The sequence below is a fragment of the Pelophylax lessonae genome (genome assembly GCF_965119305.1).
Source record: "Pelophylax lessonae genome assembly, chromosome: 10".
In the NCBI taxonomy this organism is placed as follows: domain Eukaryota; kingdom Metazoa; phylum Chordata; class Amphibia; order Anura; family Ranidae; genus Pelophylax; species Pelophylax lessonae.
The window spans coordinates 18,200,139-18,224,100 of record NC_138777.1 but is presented as its reverse complement, the minus strand read 5'-3'; the positions used below and the strand labels follow the sequence as shown (position 1 = coordinate 18,224,100).

General features: G+C 43.5%; 1 protein-coding gene across 2 annotated transcripts in view; it reads left to right on the top strand.

Moving 5' to 3' along the window:
* Positions 1 to 23,962, top strand: part of HPS5 (HPS5 biogenesis of lysosomal organelles complex 2 subunit 2) — an 83,971-nt gene that overhangs the window by 52,840 nt on the left and 7,169 nt on the right. For both annotated transcript variants that reach the window (XM_082270862.1, XM_082270861.1), the window contains exons 14-20: positions 1,438 to 1,587; positions 4,756 to 4,836; positions 6,738 to 7,213; positions 9,913 to 10,033; positions 13,658 to 13,813; positions 18,626 to 18,745; positions 20,681 to 20,794. In XM_082270862.1, the coding sequence (XP_082126988.1) occupies positions 1,438 to 1,587; positions 4,756 to 4,836; positions 6,738 to 7,213; positions 9,913 to 10,033; positions 13,658 to 13,813; positions 18,626 to 18,745; positions 20,681 to 20,794 (1,218 nt within the window). The remainder of the gene's footprint in view (positions 1 to 1,437; positions 1,588 to 4,755; positions 4,837 to 6,737; positions 7,214 to 9,912; positions 10,034 to 13,657; positions 13,814 to 18,625; positions 18,746 to 20,680; positions 20,795 to 23,962) is intronic.

The following is a 23,962-nucleotide window of genomic DNA, read 5'->3' as shown; positions in this document are numbered from 1 at the left end:
GTACAGCTCGCCATAGACCACATGACTGCAACAAGCATGACGTCACACGCTGCCCATCCAGCTTCACCACACACCTTGCAAATCAGCTGCAATCCAATGTTAAGCTTCCACCAACAGGCTTACCGCATGTAAAGCTGCCAAGTCCATAGTCTACCTATAATAAGGGACTGGAACAGTTGGCCACAGAGGAATTAGCTGTTATATCCATGGAAGTCTAACCACCCCGATCGTAGGCTGAGGAGCCCCAGCTATCACAGCCACCTAGTAGCGTAATGTCTACGCGTTTCGCTGATAACCTCAGCTTCGTCAGGACATATCGCCCCCTAGCTGGCAATGTGATTAAATTCACTCGAGAATCACATGATACTAATTATCTCATCAATAGACCAATTTAGCCAGCCAAGGCGCTTCAATGTGTTTAGCATTAGTAAAAGGGAATAATGAACAGTCACATAGTATCCTAAGCACAAGTACCCGCACAAAGAAATAGAAATCAAACAAGAAAGGAAAAAGACAATGAAAGGATGAAAAAAATAAATAAAATAAATTTAAAAAATGAAAGAATAATAATAAAGAATAAAGAAAAGAAAATAAGAAAAAGGGAAAGCGGCCATCCACTCAGCTGCTGCCGCCACGTCCCTCACCCTGTTGTGTCACTGCCGCATCACCAGCCGTCCCATTAAAGTGAATAGGACTGTCGGCAAGCCAACAGCGGGTCAGAGGAGGAGCCACTGCAGGACAGAGATGACAGTGGCTCTTTAAAAATGATGATTTAAATGGAATTGATTTAAATCAAACATTTTAACTAGTAATTTTAAATCATGATTTTAATTTGTGATTTAAATCAACCTTATTTAAATCAAATCCACCCTACTTACAGTAAAGCTACTTTTTTTTTTTTTTTTTTTAAACTAGCCCTACTTAAAATAAAATAACATTTAAAAAAATGTTTTAATTACTTTTTGTTTATAGATTACATTGAAAATCTAATATTTCTCTATCGTTCATTGACAGACGCAGCTCTGCTTAATCATAGACTATAGGGTTATGCTCCTCCCACTAGGAGCATAACCCTATCGTCTATAATTAAGCAGAGCTGCGTCTGTCGTTGAACTTCAGAGAAAAGGAATTTACGGTAAGTTCTTACAAAAATCCATTTTTTTTTTTGAAAGGCAATATTACCGGATGAAAGTCTAGTTCTCCCCAATAATACAATGTATGTATTACTTCATCTTCAGTAATGAAAAAGTAATTTAAAAAGGCCCATGGTGGAAATGTAAAAATTGCTCCTGTCAATAAAGGGGTATTCAGGTACGAGAGCTGAAGTGGATAAACTGCGGATATAAGCCCAGTCCCAGTGTAGGACAGCCCCACCTCTTCCCACCTCTCTAGCGGCCATTCACGAGTCGGTTCATTTCTGTTTTTCTCTGGTTTTAGTGTCTCGAGCTTTGTCCGAAAAACCACAGAGAAAATTGGTACCCTCCACATGAGTCCTGAAATAAGGAGGAAGCAGGAGGCCAAGGAGGAAGAGCACCCCCATGAAGTGCCTGTGGATGGTTTGGTCCAACAAGAAGAAGAGAAGACTGAGTGAGTTAACTGCAGCAAATAGGAGTGTCGGGGGGGAAAAATTAAAATTTGCCGCCTGTATCATAAGGTCATCTTTTTTTTTTTTTTTTTAACAGAAAAGTTTTATTAATGAATAAAGTATTGACAGAGGAGTCATTATACAACCAGTAAGGTACATCACAAATAAACTAGAGATCTGTGCATACAAGCATTGATATCATACATGAGGTATTGCAAAGGATGAAGAACTAATACAAAGGGCATATCATAACCGTCATCAAGCTGTGCTGAGCCCCAAAACCACAGGGCAAGGGGGGTCTCCAAGGGAAGGGTGGGTGGGCGAGGAGCGCTGGGAAGGCCATCCAGAGTGGGGCCAAATTTCAGTTCCCTTGCTCCTCCATCCCCCATGGGGATGATCCAGGTAACGGAAACGACACTTGAGGCACTTCAGCTGATCCTTTCAATAAATGATAGTCTAGAGTTGTAAAGTTCTAGCCTGAATCCATGCACTCCAGACTTTCCCAAATTTTTGGGGACACTGACGTCCCATATATGTTAGTTTGTGTATAGTATCATAAGGTCTTATTAACCATCCCGGCATACCCTGTAAGGCGATTGACTGATAGGGGGATGCTTGCAGCGTCGGTTATGTGACAATAATGTTATGACTAATTTGTCCACAGTACCTACATTTTTTATTTTTTTTTATTTTTTTATTTTTTTTGGGGGGGCATATTTTATATGATAAATGGTTTACCCACTTCAGCCCTGGAAGGTTTTCATGACCAGGCTATTTTTTGCGATACGGCACTGCGTTACTTTAACTGACAATTGCGCGGTCATGCAACGCTGTACCCAAATAAAATTGATGTCCTTTTTTTTTTTTTTCCACAAAAATAGAGCTTTCTTTTGGTGGTATTTGATCATCTCTGCGTTTTTTTATTTTTTGTGCTATAAACAAAAAAACGACAATTATGAAGAGAAAAACAATATTTTTTACTTTCTGCTATAAAACCCATCCAATTAAAAAAATGGTAAAAAAATCTAATTTATTCATCAATTTGGGCCAATATGTATTCTGCTACATGTTTTTGGTAAAAAAAAAAAATCCCAACAAGCATTTATTGATTGGTTTCCGCAAAAGTTATAGCGCCTGCAAACGATGGGATATTTTATGGCATTTTTCTTTATTTAATTCTTACTAGTAATGGCGGTGATCAGCGATTTTTTTTTTTTTTTTTTTGTGGGACTGCGATATTGCGGCAGACAAATCGGACATCTAACTGACACTTTTGACACTCTTTTGGGTACCAGTGACATTACTACAGTGATCAGTGCTAAAAACAATATGCACTGTTACTCTACTAAAGGCACTGGTTGGGAAGGCGTTAACATCAAGGGTGATCAAAAGGTTAAATGTGTCCCTAGGGGGTTCTTGCTAACTGTGGGAGAGGAGCTCTAATTGGGGGAAGATTGGGATCCATGTACCTGCTTAGCAGAAACACAAGATCTCTATCTTCTCCCCTGTCAGAAGGGCAGTCTGCCATGTGTACATAGGCAGACCGCTGTTCTGCCTCTCTCGGGAACAATTGTGGGTGGCTGGCAGACATCGGGTCCACTAGACCGCTGACTGGCTATCCCCTCTGTCCAATCAGTGTGCGATCGCACCTTCAGCAGTGTGCCCGCGCCACCTAGTGGCTATTGCACAAAATGACGTACAGGTACATGATTTGGCGCAATAGAGCCACTTTGCTGCAGTAAATGTACGTTAGGCAGTCGGCAAGTAGTTAATATATACCATGCCCATGTTTTATTATAAGGTGAGAAAACTGAACACAACACATTTTTGGTTGTGCTTATTTTTAGATATTTTTTACAGACTGTAATGATTTTTAACACTGTACTTCATTCTGTGTGCACAGCGAGTGCACAGAGAGAGAGTGAGGAACACTGCCATCTGCAGGCTGGAGAAACCTCCCAATGTGGCTCGCTCCATGCCTGCTGATGGTCCATCTGTCCTTTTTTTTATTTTTTTGTTTGTTCACTTATTTATTTATATAGAGGCCACAATCTATGCAGCACTTGTTACGTACTGTACATTCCCATCAGTCCCTCCCCAGAAGGAGCTTTCAATTTTAACCCTAGTACACACTATCATTTTTATTCTTTTGCTGTTAGTACAGTGATCTCCCCACTGAGCTATTGTATTTTGACAGGGGGATGCCCCCCACTGGAGGACGCCCCAACCCCCGGCGGAACACACCAGTCAGCGCTTGCAGCCATTGGCCTTTTATGCTAATGGCCCATTGGCAGAAGCCGGACTGGCTGCCGTACACATTGGCTGAATGTTGGCCGGTTTCTATTGAACCGGCCAATACCGCCCCATATTCGGCCCGTGTGTACAGGGATTAAGGCAAGGTTTCTCACCTAGGATTTCTCCAGAGGTTGCTAGGAGTTCCTAGAGCAATTTCTGCCTTTCTGATAAGTTCCCACTGACACAATTGATCTTTTTAGCTATGTGTAAAGAGGTTTTTCTTCCCACTGACAATCACACTAATGTATCATGAGTTGTAGACATAGTCATTATTAGTGGGGGGTTCCTTGAGACCGGAAAGTTATTTCAAGTGTTCCTCTGTGTTGAAAAGGTTGATAAAGGCTGATGTAAGGTCTCCATCTTTCATTCATACATATACTGGGCCCTTTAGGAAAGAAGCCAATTACCGATGACGTTCAAGTATGATAGGAAACCCAAGTTCAACATGCAAACTCCATGCAAATAGTGTCCTGACTGGTACTCCAACCAGGGACTCTAGGCAATCGAACCAGGCATCCTATGCAAGACAGAAGTGCTAAGCTTTTGGGTTATTGAGCAGCTTACACAGGCAGTCCCCCTTTGGTCAGGTCATTCACTTGTAATGGAGCGTCATATGGCCTCAAGTCTGTAATACATAGCATAAACCAGTGTTTCTCAACTCCGGTCCTCGGGGCACACTAACAGGCCAGATTTTAGGTATTACCTTAGGGAGATGCAGACTAGAATACTGCAATCACTGAGCAGCAAATTATATCACCTGTGATCTATTTCAGTTTTCTTGCAAACCTGGCCTGTTAGTGTGCCCTGAGGACTGGAGTTGAGAAACAGTGTCATGAACTAATAAGTATCTAATGGTCTATGACTTTATCCTGTAGGATAGAATCTCCCCAACCACCAACACCGTCTGTGGAAGAAATTCTGCTAGGAGAACTGAAGCTTGCAACGTTGGAAGCCATGTAAGTGATGACTATTATATGTATTTGGTGAGGACATCTATAACTGACAGCTGTAATGCTTCTTCGTCATTACAATGTTGATGTAACTGGATGCTTGGAAATTAATTGGGAAGTTAAATTTCCCTTAGCTTAGGGAATGTGCTGAAAACTAACTTTGCAGAGAATACCCAATTACACACAAGGAAAATTAAAAAAACAAAACCGTGTTTTTGTTCGTACATTATTGGATGATGGAAGTCCACAGTTTTGTCACATTCACTAATTCACAAGCACTATAGCTGCCCATAGACATACTTCCCAGTCTATAAGATCCAGCAATGCCTTACAAGTCTTCCATCGCCCGTTGTGTTCCTTGGCCGCCATCTTGGATTGGGAAGCCTGCTGTCACTTCCTGGGGTGGACTGGTCCTATATCCTTCTGGAATGTATGACATTTTCCTAGGAGGCTGCAGGCAGGCCAAGACCAACATAATGCTAACCAAGGCTAGGAATAAAGACGTAGGAGCAAGTACCTGCTGAAAAAAAGGTATTTGTGCCCCCCCCAAAAAAAATAAAATAAATAAGTATTCAAAATGTGTAATGGAGATATGGGAGGTTTACAAGGATGCAATGCTAAGATGCAATGATGCTAAGAGGGCTATGGGGAAATTGTAGTTACACTTTAACGAGCTGCGTAGAGGTACAAATAAACTTAAGTAGCAAGAGATATAGAGCATCTGGGCAAAACGGATACAACCTTGAGTTCATCAAACTTGAGAGTGCAAAGATTGATACCACGGGATGGAGAGTGTAGTGGACACCAGAACTCCAACTGTGTTCTCTTGGCTGGTCTAGCGCATCCTAGTTTATTCTCAACCAGCCCAAAGATTCAGAAAGAAGCAAGTAAAAGGCCCACTTCTGGCCCCAGGGCCGCAGTTTGGAGACCACGGAGATAGGTGATCAACCAACCACACTTCACAGTTCAAGGAAAGCCTAGCAACCTCTGGGGAAACCCTGGTTCAACCAGGGTTTCCCCAGAGGTTGCTAGGGTTTCCTTGAACTGTGGTTGGTTGATCACCTATCTCTGTGGTCTCCAAACTGCGGCCCTGGGGCCAGAAGTGGCCCTTTGCTTGCTTTTTCTGGCCCTTTGGGGACTATTTTATTAACTGACACAAATGAAGGGCACAATTCCTCCCAATGACACCAACAATGGGGCACAGTTCCTTCCAAAGACGCCAGCAATGGGGCTTAATGACACCAACGATGGGGCGCATTTCCTCCCAATGACAGCAATAATTGCAATAATTAGGCACAATTCTTCCCACTGACCCCATTGATGGGGCACAATTCTTCCCTCTGAGACCAATGATGGGGCACAATTCCTCCCAATGACAGCAATAATTGGGCACAATTCTTCCCACTGACCCCATTGATGGGGCACAATTCTTCCCACTGACCCCATTGATGGGGCACAATTCCTCTCACTGACACCAATGATGGGGCACAATTCCTCTCACTGACAGCAATAATGGGGCACAATTCCTCCTAACACCAATGATGGAGGATTGTTTACTCCCACTGATGCTGGGACATTTGAGTAGGGTAGCATTCTGACCACCACAACAAGAGGGTCATTTTTCCCACAGACTGCTGATATATTAATTTCAGAATGGGTTCCTTAAGACCCGAAAATAGTTTTTAGGCTTCCTCTGGGTTACAAAACTTGCTAAAGGCTACAAAGACACCTGTAGATGGGTGTGTAGGGATAAGGTAGTGGGCAGTTTGAATATTAGGCTACATGGGATGGAGGTGCTGTATTATGAAGCTAGGAGGTCCGTTTGGGGAGTTGGACCCATATGGGCTTGCCTACTAAAGGGTATTCCATAACGGGAGTAGCAGAATGCGTAATTTTTAATTTTTCAGGCATAAACTTCAGGACTCTCAAGTGTTGTTTAACGTTGAAGAAATGGAAAAGGTCCTAAAAGACTGGTTGATGAACTTGGAGAAGGCTCTCAGTCCCCAGGACCTCACTGGCTCCTGTGAGACATCACTGAACTCCTCAGGGGAAGCAGACATCACTCCGATAGATTCATCAGACATCGAAGAGATTGAGAGGAAACCATCTGTCTGTTCCAGAGTGGAGGAAGATTTCGTCTTCAGAGTACGCGCTCCGTGTTTCATAGAAGAACCTCTTCTTCGAGACCTCTCCCAGTTAGCTATTATGTGCCTAGAATACAACGTTTTCGCTAGCGAGGCTTGCCTTGATGGGAACCCAAGTGCCTGCCGCTTTATACGGAAGTACCTCTTCCTCCTGGACCTCAAAAGGCTAAAGCGATGCCTCGCCCTGATTTACAGTGATGTCCCCAGCGTCTGGGACACTTACATTGAAGGATTAAAAGGTAATATTTATGTTTTTGAATATTTTTGTACCAAACTTTGCAACACAACAATTTTAGTGTTTCTGGGTAGCGAGGGTTTAATGTGGGCAAAGTGTTCCGGAAAGAGTGAGCGTGTGTTTTATCACATAAAGGCTTTCATCATTAAATCTGCAACAAGAGAAGAATTGAACATGGAAATGCCTTTCAGGAAGAAAGACCACTGTATTGTATGATGGCAACACAGCCTGCTTCTGTTCATTACAATTACAGCTGTTTTTATTCCACTTGACTGAAGATTTCATGACCTTTTTTTGTGATCTGGCACTGCGTTACTTTAACGGACAATTGGGCAACACTGTACACAAATAAAATTTGTAATTCCCTGCCCAAAAATAGTTTTATTTTGGTGGTATTTTTTGCTCTATAAACAAAAAAAGATGTCAATTAAAGGAAGAAAAAAAATGATCATGGGTGATCCTATTATCTTTTGTGGTATTTTTTGCTCTAAAAACAAAAAAGATGTCAGTTTTGGTTAAAAAAAAAAAAAAAAAAATTAAAAATTAATAAATAAAAATAATAGGTGATCCTGCGTGCTACTATGTTATTTTTATATATATATATATATATATATATATATATATATATATATATATATATATTTTTTTTTTTTTTCTTTTTTCTTTTTTTTTTTTTCCCAAAAATATTTGTTTATATAATTAATCAATTGTCTTATATCATCACATTTCATATGTATTCACAGATCATTTTTATATTTTGTCTAATTTCACTCATTTTTAATATAATTTAATTTCACACTTTCCACCATTAATCTTGCACTTTTTGAAGCTGTTTATATTAATGTTTAACATCACACTTCATATGCATTCAGGGATATTTTATTTTTAGTGCCGCATTTTTAGAATTATTTATTTTATACACACTTACCACAAGGGGAGTGAATAGTAGAGGCAGCTAAACACACAATATATATATATATATATATATATATATATATATATATATATATATATATATATAAACAAATAAGTGCTGAAAAAATATATAATATCTGTGAATAAAGTCCATAGAATAATGGCAAGTGCTATAAATGAAATCACAAATGCATTCCGTGAATGATTTGATGAAAATTCTGTTCATTACATTTACAGCTGTTTTTATTCCACTTGACTGAAGTTTCACCCCCCTTCATGACCATTTTTTGCGATACGGCACTGCGTTACTTTAATGGACAATTTGGCAACACTGTACACAAATAAAATGTATGTCATTCCCCCCCACAAATAGTTTTCTTTTAGTGGTATTATAAAAAAAAAAAAAAAAAGACGTCAATTAAAAAAAAAAAAATTAATTAATAAAAAAAAGAAAATTGATAATAGGTGATCCTGCGAGCTACTATGTGAAATACTGTGTGTTTAGCTGCCTGCACTATTCACTCCCCTTGTGGTAAGTGTATATGAAATAATTCATCCTAAAAATGCAGAGCTAAAAATAAAATTAATATCCGGGATTCCGGGAATGCATATGAAGTGTGATGTTGAACATTAATATAAACCGCTTCTAAAAGTGCAAGATTAATGGTGGAAAGTGTGAAATAAAATTTATATTAAAAATGGGTGAAATTTAACAAAATATAAAAATAAAAATTTATCTGTGACTACATATGAAATGTGATGATACAGGACAACTGATTAATTATATAAACAAATAAGTGCTGAAAAAATATATAATATCATCTGTGAATAAAATCGATAGAATGACAAGTGATATCCATTAAATCACAAATATATTCCGTGAATGATTTGATGAAAATTCTGTTCATTACATTTACAGCTGTTTTTATTCCACTTGACTGAAGATTTATCCCCCTTCATCACCATTTTTTGTGATACGGCACTGCATTACTTTAACGGACAATTGGGCAACAATAAAAACATTTTTGTCATCTCCCCCCCCCCCCCCACCCCCAAAAATAGTTTTCTTTTGGTGGTATTTTTTTGCACTATAAACAAAAAAAGACGTCAATGTAAAAAAAAAAAATAATAATAATAAAATTTAATTTTCCGCTATAAAACCTATCGAATAAAACATTTTTACAAAAATCTAATTTCTTCACCAATTTAGGCCAATATGTATTCTGCTACATATTTTTTGTAAAAAAAAAAAAAACAATGTTGGGTTTAATACCACTTTAAAGTGGTTGCAAACATACCCAGTGAATTGTCTGGCCTCAGGTGATACACAGAGAGGAAACAAATCCTCCTACATAAGTTGTACCTGTTTATCTACAGCCCTCTGACCCCTACAGCCATTCAAAGTGCATAATTTACACAGGATCTCTCTGCTCTGAAAGGCAGTGCCGAGATCTGAAGTTACATCAGTGAGGAGAGCTCTGAGAGCTGATTGGAGGTAAGGGAAACCCCCCTTCCCCTTCACACAGGAATAAAAATGAGGCTGTCAGTCAGCTGGAAGACTCTCCCCTGTCACCTTTTTTCTCTTGGTGTCAGAAAACTTGCAGATAGCAGAGGAAGGAGGCAACAGACAGAAATTACACTTAGTGTTTTGGATTGAAGCAAGTACACACTATAGAGGGCCATGCTTTGTTTATATTTTATGTCTGAATTTTACAACTGCTTTAATGTATTTTTAGCAAGGTTATCTTGCTAGATTGTAGTACTAACATTTGTCTAATTCCCTTGCAGATCTGGCTGGTCCAGGTCCGGTGGCATTGGCCATAGAGAAAGGAGATCTGGTGAGCGCTGTGCAGAAACTGAAGGATATGGAGCCCTGGGACAGCCCTCTCCTCCTCGCCTATGTGTCCAGGTGTGTCATCCAAATGTCCCCTTATACCAGTTCACCCAAACTGGACAGCTTTTGTCTTGTAGATCACTGACCTGACCACCCGTCAATATGTGGCAGGAAAAAACTCCCAGTACTTGGAAGAATTATTTCCAAAAGACAAACATCCTGCAAGAAAAAGTATAGGTGTGTTAGTGGCCTACAGGAAATAATTGGAGGAGGGACTTCCATAAAATGGTCCATTGTTCTGCCGAAAACTCCAACTTGCCAAGAACTCCAACCACGTCACTTCTGGTGACTCTACACAAGGAATATTTGGAGATTTCGACCACTTGGTATTTTCACACAACACCGGCAGCCTACACACTCCGGTACACGCTATAATGAGTGGACATTTTTATTCCTGCCTCTAGTAACCAACAACATGGCCGCCTCAAAGGCGGAGACAACTAGTGGGTGGACTAACAATGTCCACTCATTACAGTATAGTGCCGGGGTCCTCAATAGGCGGACTCCGGGCCGCCTCCAGACCCACACACACTTAAATCTCGACCGCCGACTTCCTTCTGTCATCAGCGGGGGCAGAATGGAGAGGATCGGAGGTGCCGCATAATTACAAAAAGCCGAGTTCTTCTGCTTACCCGGCGGAGAGGCTGTCATTCGAAGTCCCGCCTCCGGTGCCGGCTCCTACCTATGATAGACAGAACACTGGTGACGTCTATCATAGGAGCCGGTGTCTAGGAGGCGGGACTGTGTATGACAGCCTCTCCGCCGGGTAAGCAGAAGAACTCGGCTTTTTGTAATCATGCGGCACTGCCAGTGTAAGACACGGCCACTCCGATCCTCTCCATTCTGCCCCCGCTGATGACTTGGCTTTTTATAATCATGCGGTGCTCTAATCCGCACTGGTCACTCTTCATTAATGGGGGCATGGGTCACTGGTCACTCTTTATTTATGGGGGTACGCACACTGGTCACTCTGCATTAATGGGGGCATGCACACTGGTCACTCTGCATTAATGGGGGCACACACAATGGTCACTCTGCATTAATGGGGGCACGCACACTGGTCGCTCTGAATTAATGGTGGGAACGCACATGGTCGCTCTGCATTAATGGGGGCACGCACGCTGGTCACTCTGCATTGGATGGGGGCAAGTTTTGGGGAATGCCTTTTTTTGTTGTTGGCGTTCTGTATTTGGAATTTGACGGTCACTTTTCCGGACCTCGGACTGAATGGAAAATTTGTAAGTGGACCTTTCAAGTTTACATTTGAGTACCCCTGGTATAGTGTATACCAGAGTGTGTAGGCTGCCGGCGTTCTGTTGAACTACCAAGTGGTCGAAAATCTCCAATTATTATTCCTGGTGTAGAGTCAACGGAAGTGAAGTGGTTGGAGTTCTCGGCAAGTTGAAGTTTTCGGCAGAACACAGTCAGAGTCCTGGTGGCCTATAGGAAGTGATTGGAGGTGGGACTTCCATAAAAGGTGCCGTTGTTCTGCCGAAAACTCCAACTTGCCGAGAACTCCAACCACTGGCGACTCTATACCAGGAATATTTGGAGATTTCGACCACTTGGTGTTTTCACAGAACAGGTGACAGCCTACACACTCCGGTACACGCTATAACGAGTGGACATTTTTATTCTTGCCACTAGTAACCGACAACATGGCCACCTCGAAGGTGGGGACAACTAGCAGGGGGACTAACCATGTCCACTCATTACAGTATAGCGTATACCAGAGTGTGTAGGCTGCCGGTGTTCTGTGGAAACACCAAGTGGTCGAAATATCCAATTATTCCTGGTGTCGAGTCAACGGAAATGAAGTGGTTGGATTTCTCGGCAAGTTGGATTTTTCGGTAGAACAGTCACGGAGTCCTGGTGGCCTATAGGAAGTGATTGGAGGTGGGACTTCCATAAAAGGGGCCGTCACTGAGTCCTGGTGGACAGGGAGCTCACTCATTGCACATTCCAGGTTTTCAGCTTAATTCACTAAGATGGAATTATTTTGCCTTTACTCCCTATTTTATCTTATGATAATTCTCTCTAAAAAATGCTCAATTCACAAGCATAAATCTTTTTGGGTTTCTTTCGGTTTCTCTTCTTTTTTTTTTTTGGGAAGGGCAAGAACCTTTTTTACTAGGTTCCTATTGTTGCATACGCCTTCCTGTCCCAGTGACGCCCCTTGCCCCTCTTTCCTTTTTTTTGGTGTCATGAGTCTATTTATTTTATTTATTTATTTCTATTTATTTTTTATTTTTTTGCATAAGCCATCCTGTCCCAGTGGCACCCCTTGCCCCGCTTTCCTTTTTTTGGTGTCACAAGAGCAGGAAATAAGAAAAAAAAACTCTAGTGGGGTCACTAAGAGCAAAACCAACCAGACATAAATTCTAATGTTTCCCTATATTATTTAACCACTTGAGGTTTTTACACTTAGGAGATACCCCATGAACCCCCCCCCCCCCCCCCACCACCACCGATATTTCCGTTTTTGAAAGCGCAATATAACACTTGCAGATTACTCTGTCATTGAGTAATACAATAAAACTATATGTTGTTACAGTGTATTTATTATTTTAGTCATATGGAAACCAGAGGTGTGACCTATGATTTGTATATGACATTTGGTTAAATAAATTGTACAAGTACAAAAAAAAAATATTTTAAAATTAAATATATTTTCCTTAACCCATATTAAACTTTTGTTCCTTTGTTAACCCTAACCAAAGCTAATTAATTCTATCCTCATCAACCTCCCTTACCTATAATTTTTCTGTCTATTTTTTTAATTTCTTTTTTTTTCCATGTGTCCTCATTTTTATTTGTTTTGTTATTTTTGCATAAGCCTTCCTGTCCCAGTGATGCCTTTTGCCCATCTTTCCTTTTTCTGGTGTCACAAGAGCAGGAAATAAGAAAAAAAAAGCTCTAGTGGGAGCAAAACAAACCAAACAGAAATTCTAACCTTTCCCCATTTTATTTAACCACTTGAGGTTTTTAAACTCAGGAGAAAACCCATATCCCCCCCCCCCCCTGCCGTGTTTTTTTTTTTTAGGTTTTGAAAGTGTAATATCACACTTGTTCAAGTCCAAGAATCCTGATTTTTTTTTTTTTTTTCACTGTTGAATAAAAAAAGTGCACAATTCTTTTTTTTTTTTTTTTTTTTTTTTTTCCAAGAGATCTTTTTTTTCTCATTTACAAATAACTTTACCTGGCTTTGTACCAGGAATCATATTACTTTAATTTTAAAACAACTTTTTTTTTTTTTTTTTTTTTAATGAATGGACAAAAAGAAGAAAACTGTTTTTGCAATAATCAACAAAATAAGGCTAGTTTGTCACTCTGAAAAATTGAACATATTATTTTGTAATCTTAAGTAATGACAAAATTATCGCCAAATAAAAAGGCCCGTTGTGAAAATGTAAAAATTGCTCTGGCCCATCAGGGGGATAAACCTACAAGAGCTGAAAACTAAAATAAAGTTTTTCCCTAGAATTGACCTTTAATAAGTGATAACCGGTGCCGTGCTGCAATCTTTGTGAGTTCACAGTTGCTTTTATTTTATGGTAACGGCTGATAAGATAACTCTGGCAGTGGTGACCTTAAAGTTGAGTACAATGGACGTTTATGTATTATTTTGATTCAATTTAGGATTTATGACAAATTTGGCGAATCGGCGGTGAGATCCCTTCCGAAGTTCTACCCATCCGTCTTACCGGTGGACGTTAAGCATCTTTGCAGGGCGAATCCGGGACACTTTTTGGCCTACTTGGACAATCTCATCAAGACAAAACCTGAACAGCAAAGGTACGGAGAAGAGGACTATACCTGTCTGAGGCTTTGCCGGTATTATTCGGATTTCACTTTGTATGGCCGGCCAAGGGGCGCTAACAAAAGACGGTTTAGTCATGGCTTAAGTGACCATGAGCGTGCAGCTGACCATTACCATGGCTGGTGACCACGTCCGTACATATTGTTACACTGCAGTTATACAACTGTAGAACCTTCCTAGATAGGTTAGGTAAATGTAGTTCTTGTAGCCAGTGGTGGCTGGTGCATGATAATTTGGGGGGGCCCAGAAAAACCCACACCCCCGTGGGATGGACAGCCAGCAGGCAAACCCACCACCCCTCCCCCAGGACAGCCAGCCGGCAGGCAAATCCACCACCTGGGAAGGATGGACGGACAGCCAGCATTTTTGCCGCCTCCTTCCCAGATGGCTGAGATTCTCCGCCGGCCGTGCGTCTCCTCCCTCTTCCTGGCCAATGGCCAGTAAAATCGCTTCTTTTTTCAGCCAATCGGGAAAGGGATCTCACAACCCACTTCCTGATTGGCCGGGAGGAGAATCGGTGTGATAATAACAAATATTAATTCCCTATTGTCATACAACTGGGTGGGCTCAGGGTGCAGTGCTGTGCGCCCCGAGCCCACCCTTTTTTGAAGCATATTAGAGCCTCTGGCGCTAATCACATGCTTAAAAAAAAAAAAAAAACCCCATTGGAATCCATGCGTCCAGCGCCCTGCATGTAAATTAGGGGGCTGGATGCATGAATGGGGGGCGGCACCCCTGTGCCCCCAATGGACAGGCCACCACTGCTTGTAGCTCTCCTGTAATTTGTAGAGCAGCTTATGACTGCTTTGGGCTGTTCAGGGCGCTGCAGGTTTGACTCCTTCCCCCTGTTTTCTGGAGAGTTCTTCAAAGTAGTGCGCTGAGAGAATCAAACAAGCAGTCTGAATATTTGTGGTTCCAGCCAATTCCTGGGGGTAGGCTGTCCAGGAGGGGGCTGGAGAGTGCATAAATAGTCTGGGACCAGAGGCAGACCTGTTCATGTCCAGGAGGAGAGGTTTCCAGCCCAGCTGACATTTACCAGGAGCTCATCAGGGTCCCAGCTATGAAGAACCTGGGACAAAATCAGCGGCCGCTGCAGGGCTGAGTGCTACACAACCTGTCGTGTTTGGCAGCTGGTACCATCGCCAAAAGCGACCCATTCAAGTACAAGGGAGTGTGCCGCAACCTATATGCACCTGCATGTAATGCAGATGGTTGGGGTCTGGACCAGAGGCAGGCCTGTTCATGTCCAGGAGGAGAGGTTTCCAGCCTGGAGGGCTGCTGCCCTCTGGGGCAGCCCAGCTGACATTTACCAGGAGCTCATCAGGGTCCCAGCTATAAGAACCTGGGACAAAATCAGCGGCTGCTGCAGGGGTGAGTGCTACACAACTTGTCGAGTTTGGCAGATGATACCAATCCCAAAAGCGACCCATTCAAGTACAAGGGACTGTGCCGCAACCTCTTTGCACCTGCATGTAATGCAGATGGTTGGGGTCTGGATTTTAATGGTTAGGGGGTGACATATTGCCTCGGAGCATAGGTGTTCGCAGCCTATTGCATTAGGGTGTGCACCGCAAATCTTAAACACACATGCGTGTGTATGTATATACTGACAGTGTCAGCAGGGAATTAGACGCTGTCCATTATTTTTTATTTATTTATTTTTTTCCCCCAATTTTATGTATTGTTTTTACAATTTTTTTTAGGAGCCCCGTAAGGTGGCTTTGATGAAATATCAGGGGCCTAAACGGGGAGAATCTGCACCACGCGGGGTGATTAGGGTGTACCCAGGCATTGGAGAGATTTTTTTGTTAACTTCCTGTTGTGTCTGCGGAACCGGAAGTTAAAGTGATTGTAAAGTCTTGTGTTTTTTTTTTTTTTTTTTTTTTTAACCGGGCCCATACTGCCCATACCAGGCAATTTCTGGCACTCTGCTCCTACATGTAAAAATTATTATTATTATATAGGATTTATTTAGCGCCGACAGTTTACGCAGCGCTTTACAACTTGAGGGTAGACGGTACAAATACAATACACTTTAATACAGTAGGAATCAGAGGGCCTTGCTCGTTAGAGCTTACAATCTAAGAGGGACAATCTAAGAGGGACAGTCAAGAAATACAAAAGGTAATAACTGTGGGAGATGGGCTGATGGAGAAAATCAGGGTCGTCTCTAGTATTGATTGGACCCTGGGCAAATATTTTCTTGGGCCCTACCAAATGCACTTATCAACTAACTGTGGGCAATGCGGGCTCAAGGGGCAGCTGCTTTGGGCCCTACAACAATGGCTGAGCCCGGGGAAGCTGCCCCTTTTGCCCTGTGTTAAAGACGGCCCTGGAGAAAATAAAAGTACAGTTGTTAGGTGGATGCCAGATAGGTTTCTCTGAAGAGATGTGTTTTCAGGGATCGTCTGAAAGTGGACAAAGTTGGAGATAGTCGGACAGATGGGGGTAGAGCATTCCAGAGGATGGGAGAGGCTCGGGAGAAGTCCTGGAGGTGAGCATGGGAAGTGGTTACAAGGGAGCTAGAGAGCAGGAGGTCCTTGGAGGAACGAAGAATGAGTTGGTTGCGGTTGGTATTTTGAGACCAGATTAGTGATGTAGCTGGGCGCCAAATTATGAATGGCCATGTAGGTTATGGTTAGTAACTTGAATTTAATTTGTTGGTTAAGTGGCAGCCAATGGAGGGATTAGCAAAGAGGGGAAGCAGACACAGAGCGGTTTGCAAGGTGGATGAGCCTGGCAGCAGCGTTCATGATGGACTGAAGGGGGGAGGAGCCTTTTTAAAGGTAAGCCAATGAGAATGGAGTTGCAATAATCGAGACGAGAGATGACCAGGGAGTTGATTATAAGCTTTGTGGCATCATTGGTTAGGAAGGGATGTATACAAAAATCATCATTATTTGCTAGAAAATTACTCAGAACCCCTAAACATTATGTATTAAATTTAAGCAGAGACCCTAGGGCAGTTATGGGGAAACTTGGCACTCCAGATGTTTTGGAACTACACTTCCCATGATGCTCATGCACTTTGCAGTGTAGTGGAGCATCATGGGAAATGTAGTTCCAAAACATCTTGGGTGCCAAGGTTCGCCATCACTGCCCTAGGGAATAAAACGGCGGTCATTGCAACTTTTTATGTCACACAGTATTTGCGCAGAAATTTTTCTAATGCACTTTTTTTGGAAAAAAAACTGTTTTTATGAATTAAAAAAAAAACACTAAAGTTTGCCCAATTTTTTTGTATAATGTGAAAGATGATGTTGCGTCGAGTAAATGGATACCGAACATGTCATGCTTTAAAATTGCGCACACCCGTGGAATGACGCCAAATTTCAGTACTTAAAAATCACTATAGGCGATGCTTTAAACATTTTTACAGGTTACCAGTTTAGAGTTAAGCCCCGTACACACGTACCGATCGTCGGCCGAACGATCGGCCGTCTTTTGTCCAGGGCTGTCGGTGTCTGTTGAAAAGTGCAAAAGACTGCACAAGAATTTTGTCCGCCGACTACAGCCGACTGCAGAAGTGATGTCATGTAATGGTTAACTTTCCCTGTGTTTTGTCTTTTCTGAGCATGCCCAGTCTTGCAAATCTGCTGTCTGTCGGCCGAATTCTGTACTGACTGGCGAACAATCGGCCGTTCTGGTGTCGGCATACAAAAATTTTAATGCTTGCAAGACAGATTCTGTTCGGCCGAAAGTGCGCTGTTGGCAGCATCATACTAACAAGCCGAAAATCGGCCGATCGGTCGTCGGCCGAAACTTTTCGGCCAACAATCGGTACGTGTGTACGGGGCTTTACAGTGGAGGTTTCAGGCTAGAATTGTTGCTCTCGCTTCCTTGCAGCGAATCCTCACATGTATGGATTGAACGCTGTTTACATATGTGGCCGCGACAAAAGCATGCATTAGCTTCTGCGTGCGAGCGCGGGGACTGGGGCACTTAAATCATTTTTTTTACACTTTCTTTCTTTCTTTCTTTCTTTTTTTTTGATCACTTTTATTCCTATTACAAGGAATGTAGACATCCCTTGTAATAAGAATAGTGAATGATGGGTCCTCTTTATAGGGAGATCTGGGGTCAATAAGACCTCAGATCTCTCCTACAGGCTAGAAAGCCTAAAATAAAAAAAATAAAAAATCGTCTATTTAGCCAAGATCTGTGCAGTATTGAAAATGGCCTGGCGTGACGTCATCACGTCGCGCCCGGGGATCCGAGAGTCATAGAGACTGCCGGGGACCATCTAGTCTACGCAGTCTCTATGGTGACATTTCCACCTGCGGCTGATTCCTTCTCCGGCTCCGGCAGAAAAACAAGGCAGATAAACAAGGCAGATAAACAAGGCAGAGCTCCGTTCAGGGATGTGATGGATTTTCTTACCCTGTTAAGTAGGAAAAGAAAATCCATCACATCCATTAGTAAAAGCAGTGGATACAGTGTTGCATGACCGTGCAATTGTCAGTTAAAGTAACGCAGTGCCGAATCGCAAAAAATGGCCTGGCCATGAAGGGGGGTAAATCTTCCTGAGGTCCAATGGATAAAAATGAAAAAAAGAAAAAAATTGCTAGATCAAGGCTTGATGTAGGTCAGTGTCAGGGTTAATATTTGGGTCAAGGTAAGAGTCAACATGCACCTTCATCTGTGCAGATGAACATCTTTGCATCTGCCCTGGCGCCATAATATATCAAAAGTACACCAATAAAGCAGAACTGGAAAATTTGTACCAAATTGTTTCATTGGATACTGATTCTTAGTAAGTAAGACTAATCTGTTTGTTTTTATTATAGATTATCTCTGTTACAGTCTCTTGCTCAACCAGAATCCTTAAAGTTAGACTGGCTGCCACTGGCAGTTTCCTATGATGCCCCCCACTCTTCAAGCACTGTTGACAGCACTGGAAACCCCAGGTGAGTGATTTGATCATGTGCTCTCTTCAAAGTTTAAGATGATTTATATGTATGAATATTTTTACAGAGTTACATTGTTTCAGCTTTGACCAATGTAACTATACATCAGTGGTGGGGAACCTATGGGCCACAAAATCATTTGGTCCGGCCCCCAGCGCCGCTGAGTCTGTGTCTTTCTCAGCTGAGCTGCCAGAACAGAGCTGATGTTTCCTGTATAGTTCCATCTCCGTCCTTACAGTCTGAGTGAGTCACAGGCGGAGTGATATCAAATGCACTCCGCCTGTAAGGAGACTGACCAATACAGGAAGCATCGCCTCTTTCTTCCTCCAGCGCGGCACCGCTCCTGAGTCTCTAGCCAGCATTTGCCGCCAGCAGTACCCACAGCAGTACCAGCCAGCACTACCAGCCTGAGCCAGCAGTACCCACAGCAGTACCAGCCAGCACTACCAGCCTGAGCCAGCAGTACCCACAGCAGTTCCAGCCAGCAGTGTACACGCCTATGCCAGCAGTATCCAAAGCAGTACCAGCCTGAGCCAGCAGTACCCACAGCAGTATCCAGCCAGCAGTACCAGCCTGAGCCAGCAGTACCCACAGCAGTTCCAGCCAGCAGTACCAGCCAGCACTACCAGCCTGAGCCAGCAGTTCCAGCCAGCAGTACCAGCCTAAGCCAGCAGTTCCAGCCAGCAGTACCAGCCTGAGCCAGCAGTACCCACAGCAGTTCCAGCCAGCAGTACCAGCCAGCACTACCAGCCTGAGCCAGCAGTTCCAGCCAGCAGTACCAGCCTGAGCCAGCAGTTCCAGCCAGCAGTACCAGCCTGAGCCAGCAGTACCCACAGCAGAAGAAATTTGACACAAAACAAATGTTTTCTTCATGCACATCTCTAGTAACTATGTAAAATTATCCATACTTGGAGTTCTTCTTTCACCGCTTTAAGTCTGCCCTATAGCAGTTTTTCTGCTACAGGGTGGCAGCTGTGCGCTAAATCACGTATATATGCGTGATCCAAGACTTCCGGGTAGGGGGTGCGCATGCTGATCGGCAGGTGCCAGGTGCTCAATGTCCTCTGGCACCCGCTGATCATCTATGTAAACAAGGCAGATCACCATGATGGGGAAAGGGATGGAGTCTGTGTTCCTGCAAAGCAAGTAATAAATTCCATCTCTTCCCTTGCTAAAAGCACCACCCACAGTATAGTAAAACACCAGCTAGGCACACAATCAACCCTTTGATTGCCCGTGATGTTTTACCGCTTCACAGCCAGTGTCATTAGTACAGTGACAGTGCATATTTTTTAGCACTGATCACTGTATTAGTGTCACTGGTTGCCACAAAGTGTCAAAAGTGTCAGTTAGTGTCCGACTGTCTGTTGCAATATCGCAGTCCTGCTAGAAGTCACTAGTAAAAAAAATAAAATATCCCTTAGTTTGTAGACGCTATAACTTATGCGCAAACCAACTAATATATGCCTATTAGGAATTTTTTTTTTTTTTTTTTACAAAAAAAATATGTAGCAGAATACATTTTGACCTAAATTATTGAAAAAATTCGATTTTTAAAAAACAAATTTTATTAGATGCGTTTTATAGCAGAAAGTAAAAAATATATGTATTTTCAAAATTGCCATTTTTTTTATGTTTATAGCGCCAAAAAAAAAACCCCCCACTGGTGATCAAATACCACCAAAAGAAAGCTCCTATTTGTGGGGAAAACATAAATGCTATTTGGGTACAGCGTTGCACGACTACGCAGTTTTCAGTTAAAGTAACCCAGTGCTGTATCGCAAAAAATTGCCTGGTAATAAAGGTGGGGTGGGAAACCTTCCGGAGGGCAAGTGGTTAAAGGTGTTGCTCAGCAGTACTTTGAGATCCTTCTTTTGTGTTTAAAAAAAAAAAAAGTGAATCTGTGAAGTAATTGAACGTTTCTGTTCTCCGCAGACCCCGCTCACACTTGTTCACCTGGGGCTATGGACTTCTCATATCTCTCCTAATTGAGCTGCCATCTGACTTTGTAACCAAAGAGAAAATGCTGCATATCTGCAGGACAGCTGGGTAAGGAACCTGTCCCATCCGACTCCTAGATGAGTACATTTATTGTTTACTTTGGGACTAAGCCCTAGTTCACATTGACGTTTCAAATTGCATGAAAAGTCGCACCCTTATTGTCAGCAATGGCACCGTTTAAATTGGAAGGACGCCGACTCTGCACTACTTTGGGTGATTTCGGATGCGACTTGCATAGACCTCTGTGCATGAGGCCCATGGGCTGACTGGCAACTTTCGGCCCAGGGGGCAAGTACAAACCAGAGGCCCATGGTGCAGCGACTCGGCCCCCCTCCCACTCTTCTTCTTCCTGGCCTCCTCCTGACCCCCATTCCAGGCTAAAGCTTCACTCCAGGTACTCTATACTCACCAGCCAAATTCGGGTTCCTGACCTGGCCAGCAGGGGGCAGTTGGGGGGAGCTGGGACAGCTCGGTTGGGGCTGACTGGGGGAGGAGAGTCTCCAGTGGGGCATGGAACCGGCCTCTGCTCAGACACAGTTTACACCATCCATGCTGGGGGGGGGGGGGGGGGGGGTCTGTGCTTTGTCCTTGTCTTCATCCCGCACTCAGTAGGTCAGTGGTGGAGACTTTTTACTTCTCTTCATCAGGAATCCTTTAGGCATGTCTGTGGCAGAAGTGGTGCAGGCTTTTTACGGGGGAATCAGAGTGGCCTGGGGGGGCAATTGCCCCCTGGCTCGGTCCTCCCCTGATGAACCCGCACAGATGTCTTCATACTCTCACACCTGAAGTCGCACTGACGTGTGGCTTTGAAATCATGCAATTTCAGATAAAGTCGCATGATTTCAAAGCCGCATTCAGTGTGAACAAGGGGTAAACCACAAAGGCAAATTTAACCTTATGCTACTGAGCAGTTTGACCCCCTTGTTGTCATTCAACCTCAAGAATGGTGACCTCAAAGCAGGGGCGGCCCATCCATTGGGGGCACAGGAGCGCCGCCCCCCCAATCTACATGCAGGGCCCCCGGACGCATGGATTCCAATAGGAGATTTTTTTTTTTTTTTTTAAGCACGCTCTAATAGGCTTCAAAAAAGGGTGGGCTCGGGGCGCAGAGCACAATTGTGTGACAATAGTGAATGATTATTTGCTATTGTCACACTGACTCTCCTCCCAGCCAATCGGGAAGAGGGTTGTGCGACCCCCTCCCCTTTCCTGATTGGCCAAAAGGAGAAGCGATCTTACTGGCCAGGAAGAGGCGGAAGAGACACGGCTGGAGGAGAAGGACAGAGGCTAAGCCAGGAGGAAGGAGGAGGTAAGGAGGCAGACCGTTGGGGGGGGGGGGGGGGAAGGAACGTGTTGCCTGCCAACTGACTGACTGACAGACCGACCGACCGACGGACCGGGGGGGGGGGGTTGTTGTTGGGTGCCCATTGGTTTGACGCACCGCCCCCCCCCTTCTAATTACCGAGCACAAGCCGCCACTGCATCGTCAATGCGTTGTAAAGAGTTGTCAACAAGTGGATACATTGTTAGGCTGCAAAAGTTTAAAGTGATATTAAATTTTTTATGAAAAAAATGTAGCAGCGTATTTTATATTATGTATTGATGATATAATGAGCCTTTGAAAGTTTGGTGCATTTCATTTCTATCTACAGCAGTGATTCTCAGCCAGGGTTCCCCCAGCTATTGCTAGGGGCTCCTTGAGCTTTTGTTGTCTGGCCGCCTATTTTTAATGGTGTCTGCATAGTTCCAGAGCCAATGCTCTTTGGTGGAGCCAGCAGATCTTTTTAGCTGCCTGTAAGGGTGGCACTGTAAAGGCTTCAATCCTCCTACTGACTACCAATGTAAGGGACATTTTTCCTATTGACCTATTAGTGATTTGGTTTTAGTAAGAATTCCCTGAGACCTTAAAATTATTTTAGGGGATTCTTTGGGGTAAAAAGGTTAAGAAAGGCTGATCTATAGAGTGGCTGCAATGCCCTGCCCAGCTGTGTAGCCACCCTACCCCAGTGTAGCTAGCTACCCTGATGTGCATGTTACTTGCCATATGATGCCATGTTGCTGTGCTCAGGGGATTTGTTGTGCCAGAGGCGTAACTCGAACCTTCAGGGCCCCGGTGCAAGAAACCATGAAGGGCTCCCCGGACTACTGGCTGGGCCCTTCCCTTCAAGCCTGGGGCTCTTTCCACTGATCCTGGGGCCCTTTACTCTCATTGCAGGGCCCTTTGATTACGGTCCCGCAGCGGGACCCTTTCACAAGTTCTGCAGTGGTCCCCCTTCCTGCCATCTTGGGGCCTCCCCACGGTGGTGGAATGCCAGGGCCCAGTCGCAAGTTTGACCTTTGCGATCCTGGAAGTTCACCCACTGGTGTCAGTAGTTTTTATTTTTTAGTATTTTAATTGTATTTTTTATCATTTTATTTTATTTTTTTACAATGTCACTGACTATGACTCTGTCCATTCAGAAAAGGAAGGAGCTGGTAAATTACATATTTACCGACCCCTTCCTGGTTCTCTATTGTGATATATCCCCTGCAGCAGCCGGCAGGAGAAGGGAGGGAGCACAGTGGGGGAGGGGGGGGGGCAAGACTGTAGGGGGGGTGGGGGGGGGGAGAACCAGGGGAGCACACAGGGGCCCAGAGACAGCAGAACACAAGTGAACTGGATAGGAGGAGTGGCGGGGGCAGCATACAGAGGAACCAATCTCCTCCATTTTCCTCCTGCAGCTACAGGAGGAAAAAGGAGGACAGTGATTTCTCTACATACTGCCCCAGCTGCCTCTCCTATCCAGGTGTACAGGGGAGCTGCACAGGCCCCCTGGAGCACGGGGCCCGGTTGTAATTGTAACCCCTGTAGTTTCGCCCCTGCATTGTGCATTATGGGTAGTTAGGAATCTTGGGACATGTGGTCCCCAAGCATTAGATCAAATGTCTACACTGATGTGCTCAGTGTGTGCTCCTGAACAAGAAGTTCAGGCAATTGTAGCAAACGAGACCCATGGCACAGAAAAGAGAAATATGTGTTTTTAGAGCAAGCACAGGAAAATAGATTGTTTTACAGCTAGTTAAGGAAGAAATATCAATATAGACGTTAAATGTGTGTGAATCCCCTAGGGGACTTAGTGTATGGAGCACTTGGTCTTGTTATCAGTGCTGGGACATGGTCATGTAGAGCCCAGGGTGAACATGCCAAACTGCGCCCCCCAAGATGTATAAGCATTA